Genomic DNA, 23,690 nt, shown 5'->3' with positions numbered 1-23,690 from the left:
TTCCTATCTTCGTACGCTCTCGGTATGTATTTCGCAGGGCATTTAGGAGATAGGATCGATCTGAGGCTGTTTCTCGTGTTTGGGATGATGGGAAGTGGGATCCTCACCGTTGTCTTCGGGTTAGGGTATTGGATGAACGTGCATCTCCTCGGCTTTTACATGACTGTTCAGATCGTTTGTGGGCTGTTTCAATCTATCGGGTGGCCTTGTGTTGTCTCTGTGGTTGGGAACTGGTCTGGGAAAGAGAAGCGTGGGTTGATTATGGGTGTTTGGAACTCTCACACATCTGTTGGGAACATTGTCGGCTCGGTTGTTGCTTCTTCCGTGCTTGATTCCGGATGGGGATGGTCTTTTGCTTTGCCTGGTGGGTTGGTGATTGTGTCTGGATTGGTTGTGTTTATGTGTCTTGTTGTGAGTCCTCACGATTTGGGGTTTAAAGAGCCTGGGAAGGAGATTGAGATGAGTTTAGCTACTGAGACTCTAGTGGTGGAGGAGGACAAGGAAGCTGATGATGTTGGGCTTCTTGAAAATGTAAATTTAGATGATGATGATGATTCTTTGTCAGCTATTGGTTTTCTTGAAGCCTGGAAGTTACCTGGTGTTGCTCCTTTCGCTTTCTGCTTGTTCTTCTCGAAGCTCGTCGCTTACACGTTCCTCTATTGGTTACCATACTACTTAAGGCACCAAGGTAAAGCTTCTGTTCTTTGATGTTATGAACTGAAACTTGCATTAGTACGACTCATGTTCTTTATATATTCTACAGCTGTTGCGGGTGTTTATATCTCCCACAAAACCGCTGGAATTCTCTCGACAGTATTTGACATTGGAGGAGTGTTTGGTGGGATATCAGCAGGGTTCATCTCCGACAAGATCAAAGCGCGTGCACTCACATCAATCGCATTCTTGTCGCTATCCATACCTGTCTTGATTATGTACAGAGTCTATGGGAGTGTGTCAATGTTTATCAACATCGGTTTGATGTTTATATCCGGTTTATTAGTTAACGGTCCTTACGCGCTCATAACCACAGCCGTTGCAGCTGATCTTGGAACACAAGACTCCATTAAAGGGAACGGCAGGGCGTTGGCGACGGTAACAGCTATTATAGACGGTACTGGCTCGGTTGGGGCCGCTCTGGGACCGTTGCTTGCTGGTTATATATCGAGCAGAGGGTGGAATAGTGTTTTCTTTATGCTTATTGTTTCGATTTTCTTTGCGGGTTTGTTCTTGGTTCGGCTTGCAAAAGCTGAGATTAAAGAGATGAGTAGTTCTGGCGAATTGATAGCGTCTAGTGGTCCGTAAGGCTCATGATTTTGATCCCACGAGGATGTTTGTATGCCAGTGTATTATCAGGTATATAGATTCAAACAAAACTATACAATACAAATGAAAACACCACCTTGATTTTTTTCTAACGTCTTGAAATATATTTCTAATTTTGAAAAAGATTTGGTTACAAAAACCAGAAAACAGCCAAGTTTACTAAAAGAGGATAAATTATTTTCTCTCGTCTCATTTGCCTTCTCATCAAAAAGAAAGATGCCACAAATTTGGACGAAATACTACTAACCATAAGATCTTGTAAAAGCAGCATCTTGTTCCTCTCTCAGGCGCAAAATTGTATCTTATTTCCTCTGACTACACCATAGCAGTTGCCAGTTCTATCTTCTGGAATTTCGGGTCCCTCCACATGCCATGCAACATTAAGTAATAAGAACTACTTCTCATGTCACACCACTCAAAACTCATACAAGCTACAGGACAGTTCCATGTTCTTTTATGCAAATAACAATCACCTAATAGAAGTAATAATCTTGCTACCAAAACAAACTCTAATTTTTTCTCTGTCATTCCAAGTCTAATGGCATTTTATGTTATATAAAACATGATTTAAAGTTTTTTTTATATTTGAATAATCCTATATGAATAGTATAGATTAGGTTGTATCTTCTGTTTCATTAATAACTTATCCTTTACCGTATGAAGTTGAACATTTTGACATGTGTCTTGTTTGGTCTACTTGCTGCATTGCTTAGTTCATTTTATTTCATGTAATATATCTCAAGATCTTAACATGTGTCAAGTGTTGGGTAACACATTCCTCCAAAACTCTCAATGAATCAAAACATTTCCACTGCCAGTGATAAATTGATAATCTGATATAACTCAGTATAAAGAACAAAATCATAATCCGTAACAAGACCAGAAACAGAGTAGAGCTTTTATAAGAAGTTAACAAAAGTCTCATTTATTCAGAAAGTACATGAATAACAAAAGGAACACACAAGTATGTATCCTTTCCTTTCTTCTTGGGAGAGCAAAATCGCAATTTGACGACAACCCAATTAAAAATATATCAACAGAACCATCTTTTGTATCTTTTTAGTGGAAGTTACGAAACCCACTTCCGAGTTATCTTGAAAAAAATGTGGGAAAAATAGAGAGGTACACACATCTGTAGACCAGCGTGGTGTGGATCATGTATACCACTTAACTTGATCAGTGATTAATGACTCAATCCAGTTTTGAAATGACAGCGTCAACGACCTCTTGGGTTGTACTCTTTCCGCCAAGATCTTCAGTCCTGCATTTTCCTTCAGCAATGACTCTCTTCACCGCGGTTTCAAGCCTATCAGCAAAAGAAGGGAACTGAAGATGTCTAAGCATCATGGCTGATGAGAGCAGCAACGCCACAGGATTTGCATTCTTCTGCTCTTCCGTCGTGTCCTTCCCCACGTTCCCCGCTGATGCACCTTGCTCAAACACCGCATACTCTGCTCCTACGTTTCCTGTTTGACAATTTCCAATCCATTAAGCCAGAGGATCCATTTCTCTCTATGGTGGTGGTGCATTAGATCAGTAAAAGTTTTACCTCCAGGCATGACTCCAGTGCCTCCAGCAATACCAGCAGCAGTGTTTGCAACTAGATTACCATAGAGATTGGGTGTCACCTGCAAAGTGGAGTCTCTCATGCTAATTAAGCCAAGTCCAAGGAAGCTAGTAGATCAACAAGTGCTGAAAACACTTACCATGACGTCGAATTGCTCTGGTCTAGCTACAAGTTGCATACAGCAGTTATCAACAATGATCTCGTTGTAGGCGATGCTTGGATACTTCTTAGCAACCTCTTGACAAGATTCCAAGAACAGACCATCCGCGAGCTTCATGATGTTGGCCTTGTGCACTGCTGTAACTTTCTTCCTGTTGTTCAAGTAGGCGTACTCGAACGCATACTTTGCAATACGCTCGGAACAAAACTTTGTAATCACCTAGCATAACATTAAGTATCAGAGACATCTTAAGTAAGACAATTGGCACTCGCATATGCCCCCACATTAAAAATGATAGTTAATCTACATCATGTGAATGCGACTTATATACACACAATAGACACAAGAACCAAGTCCATGGGCAGAGACTAGCATTTTGCAAACAGTTTCTCACGAACCAAGCTCATGGATAGTGACTAGCATTCTGCAAACAGTTTCACAAGAACCAAGCTCGTATACGTAAACACAATAGACACAAGAACCAAGTCCATGGAGAGAGACTAGCATTCTGCAAACAGTTTCACAAGAACCAAGCTCATAGACATAGATACAATAAATAGACACAAGAACCAAGTCCACGGACAGAGACTAGCATTCTGCAAGCAGTTTTACAAGCACCAAGTTCGTACGCATACACACAACAGAGTCAAGAACCAAGTCCATGGGCATAGACTAGCATTCTGCAAACAATTTCACAAGAACCAAGCTCACAGACATACAAACAACAGACACAAGAACCAAGTCAATGGACAGGGACTAGCATTCAGCAAAGACCCACCAAAAAAAAAAAAGGAAAGGAACGAGCTTTAAGAGTAAAAAAATCACCTTAAGGCTCTCAACAACACCAGGAACAACTTCATGCTCAAGCCCTGCATACTCACCTTCAGTGTTCTCTCTAATCACCACTATATCAACGTTCTCATGACGAGACCCTAACCCAGGCAAATTAAAACAGTTGACCAAAGAAGCAAACAGATCAAGCTCCTTCCTCAAGTTAACATTCAGCGAGCTCACACCTCCACCTACGGGAGTCTTGAGCCCTCCTTTCAAACAAACCTTGTTCTTCTTTATCGACTCCAGCAACCCCTCCGGCAAACTCTTCATGTCTCCGTGAACGTCGAAGGGCTCGAAGTACACGGGCGCGTGCATCGCCTCCATCACTTGCTCCACCGCGTTTGTCACCAGAGGTCCTACTCCGTCTCCGGGGATCAACGTCACCGGTCGTGGCTTCCCGTCGCCGGGTCTCGGCATGTAAGTCACGGATCGGGTCTGGGTTTGGGACCCGGTGGTGAATCTACCGATATTCTTCAGTAGAGAGAGGGATTGGCGGCGAGACATCTTCCGCAAGTTTTTGATCGGAATCTGATTCTTCTTCTTCAGTAGAGAGATGATCGAGAGAAGGGACGTGCTACTTTAAAACGAAAAGCGTTTACTTTTACTTAATCTTAAATTGACTGCTATTTACATATTAGCTCCATACTCTTAATAATTCTTATGTTTTGGCCCGTATTTAATTTAAAGTTAGTTATGAGCCCAATTTTGAATAACATGTTCTTTTTCTTTGTTCAAACCCATGTTGTGAAAATCGGCCGCCTAGCCGGTCGCCTGGTCGTTACGCGTCACTCTTTCGCTTCAATTTATGCTAAATCGGTTAAAAAAAAATCGGATATCCGATTTTCTCCGTTTAGACCGCCTAATCTATTTTTTTAATTATTTTTTTTATTTTTAATAATTTTTTTATTTATTTATTTGATCTAAAATTTTATAAATATCATTTATATTCATAATTTTGATAAAAATTACACTATATTAAGTTTATATATTTTATTTGTGTGTTTTATACAATTTTAAACATGAAAATGTATTAATATTATACACAATTAAAGATTAATATATTTTATAACATAGTAAATAATCTAAAAATTCTGCCCTGCATAATTTCCGATTCCCGACTAGCGCGTTCCCGAACAGGGGTTCAAACAAAAAATTACACTACACTAGACCGAAATCAAAATCGAAACTATAACTCACAAATAACCTTAAACCTTTTTTTTTTGTTACAAATAAACAGACAAACAATAAAACTAGGCCCAATTACATTTACAGCCCATAATTTACTCACATTTAAAAGATAAGATTACAGAAAACACGTGTTAAATAAAGATGAAGTTCTTGATGCATGATCTCCACGTGTTCTATGATGTAGCAAAGCCTTGTTTGAAGACGAAGATGAACGCTGGTATCGCCAGAAGTCGACCAGTCCTATAACCCTAAAACGTTCTTCGAGTAGATTAAATCGCTTGACCGCTCTTCCTTTTTATGTTCACCATCGATCTATTAGGGTTTTTCCCCTACGCACAAGAGTTAACCCCTGTGAGAAGCTTCAAGGAGATAGAGGCAGAGTTTTGCCAGAACGTTTTCAATAAGAGAACTCCAGCTTATCTGAAACGTTTGCATCGATTCTCCACTGCTTAATCAAACATCTTGATTTCATACCCGCTTGGGTACTCCGCCGGAATATACATATAATGAAGATTGATTCCTCATTTGAGTAAGTAATCAAGCTTAACCAACGAGCAAATTAAAAACCTCTCAAATCAAACGGAATAATCAACATATCAAGAAAGGAGAGACATATTTTAAATACAACAAAATTGCCTATCGCGAAACAAACTAGAATCGCCAAACGAAAGGAGATCGCCTATGCGAAAAGTAATTCCGACAAGCGGAAAGGATAGTCGATCAAAACGATTGAAGTATTTTACAGACAAAAAAACAAAACAAAAAAGACTCAAGAATCTCTCGTTCCCTCTGTAAGATTTGTTATTGTGAAGAAGGACGACGAGAGAAAATTGCCTCATGAGATTGGGGCACGATGTTAACCATTTTCTATTTTTTGGTATTCAAAGAATTGAATCATAATTGAAATACAATATAATTAATATATTTAAATATTAATTACATTTAGTTCAGAAATGATATTTTAAATTATATACAAAAACTCATTTTGTAAATATTTAATATTATTAAAACTTTAAATTAAGAAAATCAGTTGATTAATAATTTAAACTATATTAAGATATTAAAAAATATTTTATATTTTAATGAAACCAAACTACATGATAAGATATTCTAATAATATACAATTGTCTTAAAAGCTAGAATAATTGGAACCAAACCAAACTGAAATCAAAGCTTATAGGAGAAATTAATTGAAATACTATAAACTGGATACAGAAATACACTCAATCAAAAATATTATAATATTGAAATTTAAGATTTGTGGATTGTTGTTTAGGGTTTAATATTTAAAAGGTGAAGGTTGGATTTATAATTTTTATAAATATTTTTTAAATATTTATAAATGATTTGAAAAGATTATTTTAGTATTTTTTATCACAAATTTAAAGTATTTATAAAAATGGTTATCATTTGAATTAGAATTTGAAAAATTGTATCTAAAATTAGAATTTTCCTATTTTTAGCTAATTTCCAAATTTTTAATACCATAACCGAAAAAGAATTGAACTAAAGTTAAACCAAATTTTATAAATATCTAAACGGTATGTATCTTGAATCTCTTTATCGAAATTATACCGAAAGAACTTGAATCTCTCTATCGAAAAGAACCAAAAATTAAATATAACAGAAGGGAAACCGAAAACTAAATGCACACACCTAAATACACCCTCCAGTTTTGAATTTCATTTCAGCTTCCATGGAACAATCCGGTACACTAGCGAAGGCCTTGTTGAAGAACATGAACAATCCGAGATTAGCATGGAGACTCTACAAGAGAATCTTCTCTTCTCCTTCACAAGAGAGCCACGCCACATCTCTATCCGCAGCACCCACCATTGCTCGTATCCTCGTCAAAGCCCAAATGCAACAAGAAATCGACGAGCTTCACAGCCTCATCCTCTCCTCATCGCTTCCAAACGCGAAAGCCTCATCCTTTCTTTCCGTCGTCTCCATCTTCGCGAAATCGAATCACATCGACAAAGCATTCTCTCAATTCCAATTCGTCCGGTCTCAGTTCCCTAAGAAGGGTCCCGGAATCTATTTGTATAATGTGTTGCTTGAAGGTTGCATCAAGGAGAGGCGTGTGGATTTCGTTTCGTGGTTGTATAAGGATATGGTGATCTCTCGGATTGCTCCGCAGACTTATACGTTCAATCTCTTGATCCGTGCTTTGTGTGATTCAAGTTGTGTGGACGCTGCACGTGAGTTGTTCGACGAAATGCCTGAGAAAGGTTGTAACCCAAATGAGTTCACTTTCGGGATATTGGTTCGTGGGTATTGTAAAGTTGGTCTCCCTGATAAAGGGCTACAGTTGTTGAATTCAATGGAGAGTTTTGGGGTTTTGCCCAATAAGGTCGTGTATAATACCATTGTTTCGAGTTTCTGTAAAGAAGGTAGGAACGATGATTCTGAGAAGCTGGTTGAGAAGATGAGAGGGAATGGTTTGGTTCCTGATATTGTGACTTTTAATGCTAGGATCTCGGCACTTTGTAAAGAAGGAAAAGTTCTTGACGCGTCTAGGATTTTCAGGGATATGGAGTTGGATGAGTATCTGGGTCTTCCTCGTCCCAATAGCATAACGTACAACTTGATGCTGAAAGGATTCTGCAAGGTAGGGATGCTGGAAGAAGCTAAGACCCTCTTTGAGTCGATCAGAGGAAATGATGATCTTAGTAGTTTGCAGAGTTACAATATTTGGTTGCAGGGATTGGTCAGGCATGGGAAGTTTATAGAGGCTGAAACAGTCCTTAAGCAGATGATTGATAAGGGGATATGGCCAAGTATATATTCTTACAATATCTTGATGGATGGATTGTGTAAATTGGGCATGCTGTCCGATGCAAATGCTATCGTTGGCTTAATGAAAAGAAATGGTGTCTCCCCAGATTCTGTAACTTATGGATGTCTTCTACATGGTTACTGCAGTGTCGGGAAAGTTGACGCAGCTAAAAGCCTATTGCAGGAGATGATGAGGAATAAGTGCATGCCGAATGCTTATACGTGTAATATTTTGCTCCATAGCCTTTGGAAGATGGGGAGAATGTCTGAAGCGGAAGAGTTGCTGCGAAAGATGAATGAAAAGGGCTATGGACTAGATACTGTCACCTGCAACATTATAGTTGATGGACTCTGTGGAAGTGGCGAATTAGACAAAGCTATTGAGATAGTTAAGGGAATGCGGGTGCATGGAAGTGCTGCTCTTGGTAACCTAGGAAATTCATATGTGGGACTGGTGGATGACAGCATGATCGAGAACAATTGCTTGCCTGACCTGATCACTTATTCAACTTTGCTTAATGGTTTGTGCAAAGCCGGAAGGTTCGCTGAAGCAAAGAAGTTGTTTGCTGAGATGATGGGAGAGAAACTGCAACCGGACTCTGTGGCATACAACATCTTCATCCATCATTTCTGCAAACAGGGGAAAGTATCATCTGCATTTTGCGTTCTCAAAGATATGGAGAAGAAAGGTTGTCATAAGAGCTTAGAGACTTATAACTCACTGATCCTAGGCTTAGGCATACAAAATCAGATATTTGAAATTCACGGATTGATGGATGAGATGAAAGAAAAGGGCATTTCTCCTAATATCTGCACCTACAATACCGCAATTAAGTATCTTTGCGAGGGAGGAAAAGTTGAAGATGCAACTAACCTCTTAGATGAAATGATGCAGAAGAACGTAACCCCAAATGTCTTTTCCTTCAAATATTTAATTGGAGCGTTCTGTAAGGTCCCGGACTTTGACATGGCTCAAGAAGTTTTTGAGACTGCTGTAAGTATCTGTGGACAAAAGGAAGTCCTTTACAGCTTGATGTTCAATGAGTTACTTGCTGCAGGGCAACTCTTAAAGGCCACAGAGTTGCTTGAAACTGTTTTAGATAGAGGTTTTGAGTTGGGGGAATTTCTATATAAAGATCTTATTGAGAGCTTATGTAAGAAGGATGAGCTAGAAGTAGCTAGTGGAATTTTGCATAGGATGATAGATAAAGGATACGGGTTTGACCCAGCAGCATTGATGCCTGTGATAGATGGCTTAGGTAAGATGGGAAATAAGAAAGAGGCAAATGAATTTGCCGAGAAGATGATGGAAATGGCTTCAGTTGGTGAAGTAGCAAACAAAGTCGATCCAAATGCGAGGGATTTACAACAGAAAAAGCATAATAAATATGGTGGAAATAGCTGGCAGAACATACTGCACAGGTATGGTCATTTAAAGATGTTTTTGTTGGGAGTTTTCGTAGTTCTTTGCTGTCCTTTGAAGTTCTGATTTGAAAAATACAACGTTCCAGGATTTGGAGTAAGCATTCATGTACGTGATTAGAGAAAGGAATCTTTGATTTCAACTAAGTTCAGATTGAGAGGATCGTTTTAGTTATATTTTTTCGGAAACTTAATGAATGTTCTCTCTGTCAATTGCTATTTTGCAGAGATGACGGCAGTGGAATTGCACTAAAATCTCTGACAAGGGTTAAAAAAGGAAGGGGTCAGGGGGATATATCAAGCTTTCAGCCTCCGAGAGTTGACTACTTAGACTACTGGGAGGATGATGAGTAGAGATATTGCATGTCTCGGTTTTCTTTCTGATGGGAAAGTTTAGCTCACGGTCAAGCACAAATTTCAGGGGCAGCTCATCAAGGATCCAAAGGCTAGTCTCAGTTGACATGTAAAGTTAAGAAGAAACTAGAAGTTGAAAGAACCTAACAAAATCCAACACTAAGGACAATGAAACAAGAAAGAAAACTGTTGGTGTAAGTTTAGTTCTCCTAGTAACAACCTTCTGATATATGGAAACTGCTATGAATTTTGGAAGAGTAGGAAGGGATTTGCAGCAGTAACTTTCTCTATGCTCATGTTTGCGGTTTTAGCCTTATTATAGTAGCTCATGTACAGCTGAGAGATCACTGATGAAGCTAAATATATCCCTATAGTAAAAAGTATCTAACACTCATAAGGTATAGGAATCCGATCTATTTAGAGAAACCTTCATGTTTGTTCGGTGAAACTGTTTTTCATAGTTTGACCTTCATATTCTGTTTCCTTCCGTCTTTACAGCTAAGCAAGCAGGCAAGATGATAGGTTTGGACGCAGATATGATGTAAGAAGACGTTTTCAAGGGTACTAAAAGTAAACATTGCATTACTGGGCAGTGAACGCATGTCGCAAGACCAAGCTGGTGATGAAAAGGAGGGGAAAGAGCCGCCCACTTTCATATTGAATTTGAAGCCAACTTTGAATTTTTGGGTCAAAGGAACACAACCTACGTAATTGGAAAAATATGTAAGCTACAACTATTCTTGTGCTTTTAGTTCGCACAGTTTCTAGAACAGTGGTACAAAGCGACTAAGTTGGTTGAAACATACACATACATCAAGGATTTGATAGTAATACAATAATCATGAAATCAGACATTAAATAAGTGAAAAACACATAATGATTCACTCTGCGCAGTTGCAGAGCTTAAGAAACAAGATAAGAAATGATTGTACAGGCATAAAATACAAGTTTCTGTATGCAACGGCAACGCCTATACACAAAAATCTGCAGGCAATGCAGGAGACCAGTTACTACTGCCACTTGCAAAATGGTCTTCAGGGCACTGGAAATATGTTTACACATGAGATTTTTAAACAGCTAGTAGATTAGCACAATCTTCCTGGTGCTTTGTATGTTACAACCTTGCTTTTGATTGTTTATTAGGATGGACCAGAGCTACCAAAAGAACCTCCCAGTTTAACTTGAAAAGGGTCGTGCAAACTTATTTTAATTGTTTGGCTCTGTGACGATCTATATATGTCAATGCATTCTTCAAGGTCCGCTTCACATGTCAGAAGAACCCACTCTTCATCATCATCCAAGTACTTGAGATCAAACCAGGAAACGTCAACTATGTTGAAACGCCTAGCAATCTCTTGCTGCAGCTCTCTGTATCCCCAGCTTGGGAGCAAGGTAAACCTTATTATGGCCTCACCAAATGTTGCTTTCACTTTAATTCCCCCTCCATCTCTTAAGCTCATCTTGCTACTACCTGGTAATGGAGGCTCCTTGAATATATTATGGCTCTGGGTTCTTGCTAGACATTTTGTTTCCTCCTGATTCCCATTCTGCAGTTCCACCTCGTTTTGAGCTTCCTTCAAGACCCCATTAGCATTTGGTGTATTGGTATTTGATCCAGAGCCAGAAGATGATGGAGACATTTGTGCTGGTTTATCCTCTGCCACACCACCGTTTTCGATTGGAACACTCAAATGATGTAACTGTTCATTATTTTTCAAGGAAGATTCATTGCTGGAGATATTTGGGGAGCTCAACTCTGGGAAGCTTGTATAGAATGAATCGAGTGGGATAGATCCCTGCGCACCTTGCACAGAGTCCATAACGAGTTGGAGTTTCTTCAACGAATGCCCAACCTTCTTGATTTTCCGGGAGGGCCATCTTGTTATTCCATGGTGCCTGCATATCCTTTTCAAGGTAGTTGGACAAACTGCAACATAGGAACAAAACACTGTCTCACATCACTGTCTGAAGCAATAAATAGGTATGTTGAAAATGCTGGCACAGCACACTGATCCACTACATTATAGATAGTATGTAAAGAAAAATTTATGGTTCTCATCTGAGATGTGTGTCCTCATGCTTGAATTTTAGTGTTACATATTCATTTGTGCTTGGACTAAAGATCGTAGTGGTTAGGACACAAGAAGAATTATAACTCATATGGAGTGAAGCTATGTTTCTAGCAGTGTACAACAATTTCTTACCACCAATGCTCTTGGCTGCATCCTTGAGGCTTCCTGCAAAGTATTGACGAAGAACATCCAACCCAATGGTCTTTTCTGTTTTCGTTCTTCTCTTTTCTCCTGGTCTTCTACCACCAGTGGAAGCTGATTCAGTACTTGGACCAGCATCAACTCTGAGTCCTGAAGTTGAACCTTGTTGAAACTGCTCAGCTTCTGAAGGAATATTATTGGGGGCTGGATCAAGCTGACTGTTGTTCCAGCCAGGTGAGAGCTTGAACTCATCTTTTGGATCTTCATTCTGGTACTCCCAAGAAAGTGACACATCTTTACCCTTCTCGTTAGCCTTTATCATGTGGGAGATCCATGAGGACTCTTGCAGCAGATGGATTTCTCTCAAAGCCTCTGCAGTTTCTGCTCCAGTCAGTGGGTTCTCTAACAAAACCATGTCCTCTCTAACAGGCAATACCACTTCTAACTCCAGATCTTTGTCGATGACAAGATTTGAACTCCTGAAATCCTGCTGCAGAGTCACGGACAGTGACTTGAGCATTTCCTGTTTTGCTTCAGTGTCAAGGCACCCTTTTGGAAAGAAGAATTCAAGCACAAAATCGACCAACCCGTTGCTTTTGCTCTTTAACGGGACTGCTAAAGCAGCGTGTAGTCCAGATATCTTGGCGTGGTGCGCAAGAGGGTAGTTGGTCTTGCTAAACGTGATCACTTCAGGGACAAAACACAGTTTGGTTGCCTTGAATGCTTTCCCAACAATGCCTTCTCCCTGGAGAAGATGATGCTCAGAGCATGCCTCCAGAAAGTATTTGCTCTCTTCATCCAGGACAAAGCAAGCAGAATCAATTGTCGAAACGCACTGAGAAAAGTTCTTATCAGAATGCCGGGATCCACCTTTCCCCTGCTGAGCACAAGGGGCCCATGACAAAGCTAGAGGCAGAACATATCTTCTGCAGACTGACGCCAAGAAATCTGATATCTCAGGTAATGCAGCGTAGTAGAAATCATTGTACACCTGCAGAGACTGAAACAAATGGGGTATGACCTTAGCATTTGTTTATATGACCTGAATGAAGTAAGAGTCCAGTTAATGCACCTCATTGCTTGGAGGTTTTAAGTTACTTGAACTCCTTAAATCAACGGCCTACAAAACAAGAAACATCTTTAAGCTTCTCACTCTTGTCACATGGAACCAAAGAAAATGCAGATATTCAAGACAAGGTTTAATGTAGGAGGAAGAGTAAAACCTCAAGAGCTTTACAGATATTCTCAAGTTCTGGACGGTAATTCATCTTCTGAGTTGTTGTGACGACCTCAACAACACCCAAACAAGTCCCACTGCATCTTTCAAACACAGGAAGGGCAAGCGAGCCACGAACATCACACTTTTGTGCTTCTTTGATGCGCGGATACTCATCACTTCTAAAGAAACGTACATCAGGAGTCCACTCAGGAAATTTCTGCAGGAAAACGCGACCGGGAAGACCTCCTTCCGTCGAACCCTCATCAGCCGGGAAGTTATAATTCTCTGAAACATGTCTGTATTTTGCAAGGCTTGTGTATTTTTGGTTGAATAAATGTGGTTGCGCCAAAGTGGTTAGAAAGTTCTTTCCTTCCTGCTGAAAGGGCACCCATATCTGCACCAAGAAGTCCTTATCAGGCACTGCCTCTTCAAGACCGCTTATGGCTCTTAATAGCCTCTCCTTCACTGATGAAGAAGGGTCTTCTCTTGTTCTTGGGGCAATCCACCAACTTCTTCCCACCTCAGCTTCATCTAGTAGAAACTTTTCTGCTTGATCAAGACCTTCTTGATTCATTCTCTCTGTTTCTTCATTGGAGAAGTTATCTTGAGATGGGTTCTCACCAAAGCAGAGGAAAGGGCTATTGGCATTCATGGCGGTAGAATCTGAAGCACCTTCTTCTGTCTCCTTCAAGCTCTTACTATCTGTTGTCTCTAGCCAACATCCATCAAACAAGAGCTCATCCATGAAATCCAAATCCATGGCCGTCTCAGGGAATGCCCCAAAGCTAGAATTAGGTGAAAACCCACCATTTCCTTCTCCCCCATCGCTGCCACCATCATCTTCCATATCTAAACCCATAGGCCTCTTGAAGATGAAAAGGACACGAGCAAAGTCCAGTGACTTACCAGTACCTTCCTCAGTATGTTAAAACGCCAATCTTGGAAAGAAAAAAAAGATGCAGAAACATTATCAAAAACCCATCCAAGAACATGAGAAGAGAAGCATCAGACTGTTGTATTCCCAATTTTGAATATTATAAGAGCTTTTTCTTAAGGATGAGATCAGAAATGCTATTAGAATTATGATATAAACAGCTTCACTATCAATGGAGACTTGACTTAAAAGAGGGTATCAATCAAAAGTAGTGCCATCAATTTCAAGTACAAGATTCTCCCCTATGCACATGGAAACTCTCCCACAAGACAATCATTGAAAGCTAAATCAATGAAAAGTCTTCTGAAAAAACTGGACCCAATTCCAAAAATCACTCTGAAGGAGAATCCACAATTAGAAAATCAGAGAGATATAGTAAAAGTTTCAGCAAAAGTTACCAACTTTATCAAGATTTTCTTGCACAAAAGAGAGATAAAGCTTCACTTTGGGTTTATGACCTAGCCCTAGAACACAGAGAAAACACTGACAACAGGCAAAGATTTTGTGTTTCTAAATACACAAAACACCCTTCCTAAAATAAGAAGAAAAAAAAAGAAACCGTGAGAGTTATTTTCTCACAAAGCTTGTGTCTTTTGTGGAGTGGTGTTTTCTTTTTTCTTCTCTTCTACTTCTGGGACACAAGTAGCTGGTGAAGGTAAGATTAGACTATTTTAATCTCCAATCATGTGACTGATATGGGCTTAAAGATCCTTTCCCGAGAACAAAGTGGACCCGTGATAAGAGCATCCACTGTTCTAATCACTTTGTCTTTACCTGCATTAAAAAGTGAACTTGGTTTATCAAGGACATATCATACTTGATCTGCTTTTCTTCTACAACAGAGAGAAAGGAAAATAGAAAACGTTTGGAGCTGAGATGCTAAATGGTCGTGTTTAATGGTGTGATTGTTGTCCTGCCCTCTTTGTTCAGATTCCTTTCCCCCTCTATTGATTAGTATAATAATAATAATTTATAATTAATTAGTATAAGGTTATTAATCATTTGTCTTGATTACGTATGCGTACTTTCTTTTCTTTAGTCGGTACTTTTTTTATTTGGCTGGTTCTGTTTCTTTTTTTTGGGCTGCACAAATGAATCTGTCGAAGACTCTGAGAAGACATGTCTTCTCGTGTTGAACAAGTGAATGCTTCAAAAACAAAAGGAAAAATTGCATTTTAAACTTTCAGACTACCATTTACCCGCATTTTAAAGTTTGAACTTTTTTTACTAACACTTCTAACCTTTAAATTAACAATTTTGACATATCAAACTTTGAATTTTTTTTTCCAGCCAAAATATTGATGACATTGAAATATGACGTGTTAGTAAGTGATGATTGGACAAAATAACTAGATAAATAGCTATGATTAAAATTATAAATCTCTAACTTTTAAATATAGTTTTGGTAAAATTCAATTTTAATTTATTGTTAGTACTCTAACTGAAAATCAATTATAAATATATAATTTTTTAAAATATACATGTTATCGATATTTATCTAGTCATTTTGCCTAATCATCATTTATTGACACCTCATATTTCCATGTCATCCATATATTGGCGGGAGAAAAAATTCCAAGATTTGATATGTTAAAATTGTTAATTTGAAGATTGAAAGTGTCGATGATAAAAGTTCAAAGTTTAAAATACGTGTAAATGTCAGTATGAAGGTTTAAAATGTGATTTAAAAAAAAAACAAGCGAGTGCTTTTAGAGAAGACATGCATTTTCCTTATTTCAAATTAATATGAATTTTGATATTAACCATACTTTAAAATTTTGAGATTTGATTAAGGTCGAGATTTTTTTTTTATAACTATATATGCATCCTCCTTCCATAAATTTTTATTAATTAATAAACTGAAAATTATATATAATACTTAACTTTGTCAAAAATGCACTAAAAATACAAAATAATAATAATAATCAAATAGACAACAATATATTCCAAAATATAAAATTTTGTATTTGAATGATTCTGCCTATTTTTTATCAACATAATTTTGTAATTATTTATTTTAGCATCGTGAAATTGTAAAAAAAAAAACATTGGTCGGTAAATCATTTTGTTATTTACATGGCGAAAAAGCTATGAACATATGACATTCACATTGTGTCATATTTTATTGTAGTAGTTTTCATTACATGATCACATAAGTATCATGATATTGTTTTAGGTTTTCTGCAAAGAAAAAACTTTCTAAATGATTTTTTTTTTTTTTTTGTAATTTAAACCGCAATATCGAAAACTCACATGTCATTTCTTTGAAATCGTAGTCAAACCCTTAATTAAGACATCCATATTTCGATGAAGTGTCTGGGTGCTAACTATTTAACGAAAATTAACACTACTTGGTTTTGCCACTAAATTTTAAACAAACAATTTGGTACTAAAAGGATTTGAATCGTGTACCTGAAACCAATTAACAAGGTAACAAACAATTAACCAACTAAATAATAAGCTTGCAACCTTTCGGTTGGTCAAAATTGTTTGATAGCTTGTTAATTGGGTGTGAGGTCCAAGGTTAGAAACTTTTTGTAGTAAATTGTATAAAATTTAGTAGTAAAACAATGTAGTTTTGATTTTGTTAATACATGATTCTTATATTGTAGTTTGACTTCTGTTTTGATGATTGACATGTGAGTTTTTGATATATTGCAGTTTTAAGTTATAAGAATATAATTTGGTGGGTTTTTTGCACAAAACCTTAAAAATTGCATATCTGGTTATTAGTAACTTTATTTATTTAATCTCTTTATATCCTATTGTCAAATTGCTAAGCAGCGAAATAAAATAAATCCAGGTAGTTCCATGCTCAGTCTCCGATCAGACACTAACACGTAACATTCTAAGTAATTTCATCATTCAGTAAAGCAAAGTTAATGGCTAAAACTTGTGTATCTTGATTCTTTAGTGTATGCATATATATATATATATATATATGTGCGCGAATATGTGATTAGTACAATTACAATATTCCTTAAGGGCCGCTTAGCTAAATCAGCAAATGGCTCTCAATGATCTGAGGAGGCATCGTCCCTTCTTCATCGTACGAGTATTCTTAGTCGCGTCCAGGACATGACTGAACCAAAGGTCACTGAACTCTTTAAAATAATCCTCACTTCCTTAGACTTACCATTTTAAATATTATTTTTAGTTGAATCCTCGTGTAAATCATAAATTCCCTATCGATAATTAAGATATCTAAACATCATATACAAATACTTTTTGCACTAAGTTTCGCTTTTTGTATTTTGTTTATAATAAGGATAGTTTTCGGATCAAACCTCAATGCAAAATCCTTAAACATGTACAAAATCGGATAATCACCAAGTGTCTCTAACTCAACTAAAAGAGGTAAGCCAAAGCTTATCTATCTATTTAAAAGAAGGTTTAGATCCCTCCCAGGCTATCCACGTCAGTTGACAGGTCACAAATTCGCGTGATACTGTTGCGACACGTATGAAACGCATCGTTTCATTAACATGCACTTATCATAATTGCGGGCTTCGCTTTGGGCTTTATGTCGCGCGTACGTTTGCGACCCATCGACCACAAATGTCGAAGGAAACCCTAATCAGTTGTGATGCGAAACCTTCGTGTTCTTCGTTTCTCTCCGATCGGCAGATACGGTGATGTATGGTTTTGAGAGATTGGGAAGCTATAACGTTGCGTAACGAAGAACACGTATATTAATAAAGGTAACATACATCACCATATCTCCAAAATTTTCAATCTTTTCTTCATTTCTCGCATACCCATCTCCAAAAATCTCAGCTTGAACTGGATGATGTTAATCGATTGCTGATTAAATTTTCGTCACTTTGATTTTTTTTCCTGTTAACCCGCCATGGCCACAAGCTTTGAGGTCAAAGACCTCCAGAAAAACCGCTTCACTCACCCTTTCTCGCTTTCAATACTTCATCTTGAACCGTTTCCACGCCGCGACTCCAACCACCACTGTAACAAGATCTCTTCTCTCAAGAGAGAGGTGTAACACTACGAATTGAGGTGCGGAGAAGGTGAACGGTGTAGAGTCTGCTCTTTTGTGCTCTCAAGGAGACCCCCGGATCTCTGGCAGCCTCCCGGAGATGGAGTTTCCCTTCGGGTTAATCCCGGTCGTGGCGGTGGTGGAACAGGGTCGGATTCAAAAGAGAATTCTTGGTGTGTATTATATTTCAGTCAAATGTCATTCATGTTATGAATCTGAGCTTCAAGACACTAATGAGATCATGAGAGTTTGAAGAAGTATTTAATAGACCTGGTGAACCAAGGAAAGATTCTGAGTGTGAAGGTAAGCTTTTTTTTTCATTGCTGACACATGGATGAATGGTTTGCTTTTAACCATGACTTTTTTTTAGTGGTTTTTTTTTTTAATTTTAATCCATATAAGCAGATAATAAAGTGTGTAACGAATGTGAAAAATGTTTCAAGCGGTTATAGTTTTGTAGAATTCGACTCAGAGATGTACATGTGTATAATAGTTGTCTCTTTGAAACTTCGAGTTGATTGGATTTAATATCACAGCAACTCATTTCTATTTGATTTCAGGGAGCTTCTCTGGATGGACTTGCTTTAAAGTTAAAATTTTCTGAACGCAAATGGAGTGTGACGGTTGGGAAAAATTCAGAAAATCCTCAACAAAGCTACATGTGAAAAGTTAGCTGTTGAGGCAACCAAGAAAGAACTAAGACAGTCAGTCCATTTGGCAGGTAACAGCGCACTTGCTGAAGTTCTGGTCTTATGCATCGTTTCGGTTTATGACTATCTTTATAAATAATTTACAACAGCTACACGGGGATGTGACATTAGCCTCTGTCAGAATTAAAACTATTGTTAGATTTACTATTCCGAGCAAGATCAACCACAATCATTTACGTTTTGTTGTTTATGTGAATTGAGGGTCTCAGACTTACAAAGAGGAATATATGCTGGACATTATACAGGTTATGGTTCTGTTTAGTTCATGGCAAAACACGAAAAAGCATTGTCGAGCACCCATTTCCACCTACGTCATTTGGTAAGCCTTATGTTGCACTCTTCTATCTTTATCTCTCTCTCTTTCATATCCTCAACCATATTTATTTTAGATGCATTATCTTTATTTACCATGTTTGCAGGTCATTCAGTGGGCTAAAGAGGGAGAGTAGCCACACGCATTCTGTTGAAAATGTTGTGTTGACCAGGGTGTAATAAGTCTCCACTTTGATTGATACTCAATGCTTAAATGATTAAGAAAATGATATTTCTACAGACTCTCTAGAGTGCAGGCTTTTTTTTTTTTGAGAAAAGACTAGAGTGTAGACTTTCTAGAGTGTAGTTTGCAAATGTCTGAACTTTGTCACCCTATGTAAATTAATACAACAGAAGCTTCAAAAGGTTCGATTTTGAGAAAAGAGGTTTTCAAACAAGATAGAAAAAATGACAAAAGGAACACCGAGCACAACTATAAATTAAGTCCAATAATTTCCAGCAATAGCCTTTTTCAGGAAAAAAAAAATAATTTCCAACAAAACATTTGTCGGACTACAACAATCACATCAATTATTACATACAGATTCTACACGTCCAACGGGATTAAATCACAGAGCAAACAATATATTTAATTTTATCTTACACTTTATTCAACTAAATCTAAATATTATGTATCAATCACGTAACCTGGCTCAAAAAATAAAGAAAAACAGGTCTAATTTGATATTTGGTTTGGTGTCAGTTTCGTGTTTCTCGATCAATAAAATTTTAAAAATTTGACAGAGCATTTGAGACAATTTAGGGTTTAGTAAACATTATATAACCAAAGAAAAAAAATCTTAAAATATCTCCACATCCAAAATAAGATGTTAGAAATCAGATTAATCTCACTTCAACCACCGTATGGATGAATCAGATGCAAACAAAGGTGAGAATGAAAATGTGTTTCTACTAAACAAAAACTAACTGGGTTTCACTCTCTCATGTGTCCACTTAACTTATTACTTTTACAAGGAGGTTACACTTGGCGTCTTTTAAAAACTTTAAATAATTAACATTCAATTGTATCTTTGTGGGCTTCTCTACCATTCATGAATTTTGCTCCATTCCGAAGCTCCCATCTTCTCCAATCTGAAACCACAAGTTTGAACTTGAATTCTAAAGCGTCAAAGAATCAAACATAAAAAAATCAAACGCAACTCTGGTAAAAAAAGATGAACGAAGGATACTTTTGAAACATAAAACAAACATGAACCTGATTTGTAAGGCAGTAAAGGATCAGACTGATCAAAACGTTCACTCTTGGAAGGAAAAAGATTGACACTTTTATTTTGAAACATACAGAATTCTTACAATGAAGAAGATGTGTCTAAGAGAGGTTCTCTCTGAGTGGCTGGAATGAGTGGCTGGAACAAGAACCTACGGAGAAACCTTGCAACACAATCTCCCTTGGCTCCAGCGGCCGTCTTGGGGGCAGAAGTTGATGAAAATGGCAACAATGAAGACGGTGATACAAACCAAGACGATGGCCAGAGTTAGCCCGTCCAATGGGTGTTCCCTCTGTTCTTCCTACTCGGCATTGTTTCTTCTCTGGTCTTATCGCAAACAAAACATAGCGTTTAATGAATCAATAGATCAAAGATAATAGATTAAGAGAGATAACCATTAGAGATTCAGACAGAACTCTGTAACCTGTAATTCTTTTTGAATTTATTAAAACGTTAAATAGTGGAATCAAATATTCCAATTACATAAATTATGATTCTAGCTTCCGTTTATAAGATTTTAGAGTAAATTTTACAGAACTCTGTAACATATAATTCTTTTTGAATATTAACGTGTAATTGAAATTTTATTAAATATTTATTCTAACTATTTCAATTATTTTCAAATTTTCATTCCGCCCGGGCGGGCTAACCCTAGTTGATTATATAATCAAATGAAGGTTGTGACAAAATAGTGTGATATCCAGTCTACTGTTCAGCACTAAATATGTTTCCTCTAGAACTATCCGATAAGATATAGAAAAATTAAATGGAAATGGGCCGGGTTTCTGGTTATACGTGTTCGGATTCGGGATTTTCTGGTTGGATACGTAAAAAACTTAAAGGTTTTAGATTTAAAGGACATTTTGCTTGCTATCTGAATTAAAGTGTTTTTTTTATAATTAAAGTTAATTATAAAAGAAATTTATATTAGGAAGGGTCCATATTAGATTTTTTTTACCTCTTGGGGCGGAATAAGAAATTGATCCTAATTTGGAAGTACTTTCTATTTGGCTTAACTAGTTCAAATAGTTTGATTTGTTACTTGTACTCCCTACTTGGCTTGCTTGAATCAAATACTCGTTCAATCAAGTAATTAATTTTCTATAACTTTTTATCAAATCAATATATGAAAAATTAGGGATTCCCACCATGTGTCATATACTAAGTAAAACTAATCTCCCGAACAAAATTAAATATAAATGAAAATTATCGGCTGGTTTTGCTTAGCAGGTTTAATACTCTCCCACTCAACTCAAGTTTGAGTTGTTAAATTTTTCTACACATTTTCTTTTATTTTAGTTATATTTTCATAAGTTAATTTCTTATTTTTCCTTTTTTGTTATCTAATAGAAATATTTTATTTTTTTCTTTTCTTAATATTAGTTTTTCTAAAAAAAAAACTTATACTTTAATTAATTTTTTTTGGTAAAACACTTTACTTAAGTTTTACTTTAGCAATTATTTTTATTAAATTTTATGTTTTATTTATTAAATAACAACTAAAATGAATAAATGTTTATCTACGGTATTGTTTTATTAATATTAAAATAGTTAATATTATGAAAACTATCTCTCATATTTTTGACTCAATTATTTAAAATAAAAATCTAAAACCTTATAAGAATAATATAATTTAAAATTCTTTACTCATATTTTCTGGTGAGATCACCCATTTGTGAGCTTATATACCAGAAGGGAAACTTGATCGGAAACCTCAATATTGACATAATTTAAAATCATTAAAAAAAATCCAATCAATGAAAATGTTGTTTAAATAGGTCCAAAACTGTTACCCAAAATTGGCTACTAAATGTCTGAAACATAAGCTTTCTCTGAAGAAATATAATCAGACCTACCTAACTTTCTCAATTTAATCTTAAACAAATCTTTTGATAGCTTTGGAACAACTACTTCTAGTAATTGACAAACAACCAAAGCTTCTAAGCCAATGTTCCTCCCAAACTTGAATTTTGTCTTATCCTTTTCATAGTTATAGATTGAGATTTGTCATATGCACAATCCTCCATAGAATAATCAAAACCTCATTGAAGAGAAATCCACTTTTTGAAACATTGAGTTTGACTTTTGACTTTTGACTTTCGCTCTTCTTCCTCCCCATACATGAATTGCAAGATCCTGAACCACAACCCATGTTGTTACCTTGTGTCTAGCCCTAGTTTCTTTAGTCTTCAACTCAACAACATGAGTCATGGTTCAAGATTCTGCAGTTCATGTATGATCAGGGAGGAGTTAGATGGAAGGTCAAAAATCAAACTTAATGTTTCAAAGAGTGGGTTTGTCTTCATCGGGGTTGATTATTCTAAGGAAGATTATGTATATGTCAAACCTCAATTTATCATGATAGATGAACTCAAAATTCAAGTGTGGGAGGAACAATGGCTTAAAAGCTTTTGTTGCATGTAAGGTACTAGAAGTAGTTGTCCCAAAATGATCTAATAAATATTTTTTCTGGGATTAAAGTAAGAAGGTTTTATAGACCAGAGAATATTTCTTCAGAGAAGGTTTATGCTTCGGACATTCATAGCCAACTCTTGGTAGCAACTTCGTGCAGAAATACTATTTTGTAAAGTAAATAGGATCATTTGAACCTGTTTTGAACAACGTTTTCATCGATTGAGATTTTGTTTTGGTAATTATGTAAATACTGAGGTTTCCACAAAACTTTTCCTTCTAGTATAAGCCCACTAATGGGTAATTCACCCCAAAAAAATCTGATTTAAGAGTTTTTAAATTATATTATGCTTATGTAATAAAATTTTACATTTTTATTGTAAATAGTTGGGTAAAAACGAAAGACAGTTTTCAGAATATCAAATATTTAATATTATAAATTTCTAGTGTACATAAAAATTATTATTTTTAGTTTTTATGATAAAGAAACATAAACTTAATAAAAAATAATTGTTAAATTAAACTTAAGTAAAGTGTGTTACCAAAAAAAATCTTACGTAAAGTATAAGGTTTATTTAAAAAAAATATTAAGAAAAGAAAAGAAAAAATTCTATTAGATAGCAAAAAAGAAAAAAACAAAAATTTATCTGATAAAAATATATAACTAAAATATTAAAAATTTGTAGAACACAATTAAGAGCTCAAACTTAAGTTGAATGAGACACTACTGAACCTAAACCAAAAGAGATGATAATTTTCATTTATATATACTTTTGTTCAAGAGATTAATTTGACTTACCATATGCCGTAGATCCCTCATTTTTACATATTTTTCCCGGGTTGTCATCAACCTTTTCCCTGTTTGTGTTAAGGGCTTCCAACAGTCCGGCAGACTGCAAAATCATTGCACTACGGAATTGAGACCGAAGAAAAGAAATTCCGTAAATTGACTGAAAGCTCTTTTTAGCAGATTCGATAAAGTTACACAAAACGAATTACGAATAAAATACTAAAATAAACTCCCTTAAAGGAAGTCCCTTTGCC

General features: G+C 36.6%; 4 protein-coding genes across 9 annotated transcripts in view; 2 read left to right on the top strand and 2 right to left on the bottom strand.

Annotated features, from left to right (window-relative positions):
• Positions 1–1,408, top strand: part of LOC106301704 (putative glycerol-3-phosphate transporter 5) — a 1,884-nt gene extending 476 nt beyond the window's left edge. Inside the window, exons 1-2 of the mRNA XM_013738153.1 lie at positions 1–688; positions 764–1,408. The exon at positions 1–688 is cut by the window's left edge and continues 476 nt beyond it. Of these exons, the coding sequence (XP_013593607.1) occupies positions 1–688; positions 764–1,302 (1,227 nt within the window). The 3' untranslated portion in view covers positions 1,303–1,408. The remainder of the gene's footprint in view (positions 689–763) is intronic.
• A 792-nt stretch (positions 1,409–2,200) lies between these two features.
• Positions 2,201–4,472, bottom strand: LOC106307102 (isocitrate dehydrogenase [NAD] regulatory subunit 2, mitochondrial). Of its 2 annotated transcripts, none has more exons than XM_013743968.1 (4): positions 3,876–4,472; positions 3,030–3,269; positions 2,873–2,951; positions 2,201–2,789 (listed from the first exon to the last, which is right to left on the bottom strand). In XM_013743968.1, the coding sequence occupies exons 1-4, from the start codon at positions 4,386–4,388 to the stop codon at positions 2,515–2,517; spliced, it is 1,107 nt and encodes a 368-aa protein (XP_013599422.1). In that variant the 5' UTR covers positions 4,389–4,472; the 3' UTR covers positions 2,201–2,514. The 2 variants fall into 2 exon arrangements, with proteins under 2 accessions (XP_013599422.1, XP_013599423.1); XM_013743969.1 differs by having other exon boundaries at positions 3,030–3,257.
• Positions 4,473–6,708: 2,236 nt separating this feature from the next.
• On the top strand, positions 6,709–19,289 carry LOC106305951 (pentatricopeptide repeat-containing protein At2g17140). Its single transcript, XM_013742386.1, has 6 exons — positions 6,709–9,272; positions 9,500–10,024; positions 10,125–10,349; positions 18,544–18,704; positions 18,939–19,012; positions 19,113–19,289. Exons 1-2 carry the CDS (start codon positions 6,769–6,771, stop codon positions 9,624–9,626), a joined length of 2,631 nt encoding a protein of 876 aa, XP_013597840.1. The 5' UTR covers positions 6,709–6,768; the 3' UTR covers positions 9,627–10,024; positions 10,125–10,349; positions 18,544–18,704; positions 18,939–19,012; positions 19,113–19,289.
• LOC106305949 (protein NLP1) lies at positions 10,418–14,895 on the bottom strand. 5 transcript variants are annotated; one of them, XM_013742383.1, is made up of 5 exons: positions 14,391–14,894; positions 13,063–13,996; positions 12,912–12,959; positions 11,831–12,839; positions 10,418–11,553 (listed from the first exon to the last, which is right to left on the bottom strand). In XM_013742383.1, exons 2-5 carry the CDS (start codon positions 13,915–13,917, stop codon positions 10,766–10,768), a joined length of 2,700 nt encoding a protein of 899 aa, XP_013597837.1. In that variant the 5' UTR covers positions 13,918–13,996; positions 14,391–14,894; the 3' UTR covers positions 10,418–10,765. The 5 variants fall into 5 exon arrangements, with proteins under 5 accessions (XP_013597837.1, XP_013597835.1, XP_013597836.1 ...); XM_013742381.1 differs by having other exon boundaries at positions 14,395–14,894; XM_013742382.1 differs by having other exon boundaries at positions 14,572–14,894.
• Positions 19,290–23,690: the final 4,401 nt, after the last annotated feature.

Source organism: Brassica oleracea, chromosome C7 (genome assembly GCF_000695525.1).
Source record: "Brassica oleracea var. oleracea cultivar TO1000 chromosome C7, BOL, whole genome shotgun sequence".
Lineage (NCBI taxonomy): Eukaryota > Viridiplantae > Streptophyta > Magnoliopsida > Brassicales > Brassicaceae > Brassica > Brassica oleracea.
This window is presented reverse-complemented; position numbering and strand designations above follow the sequence as displayed.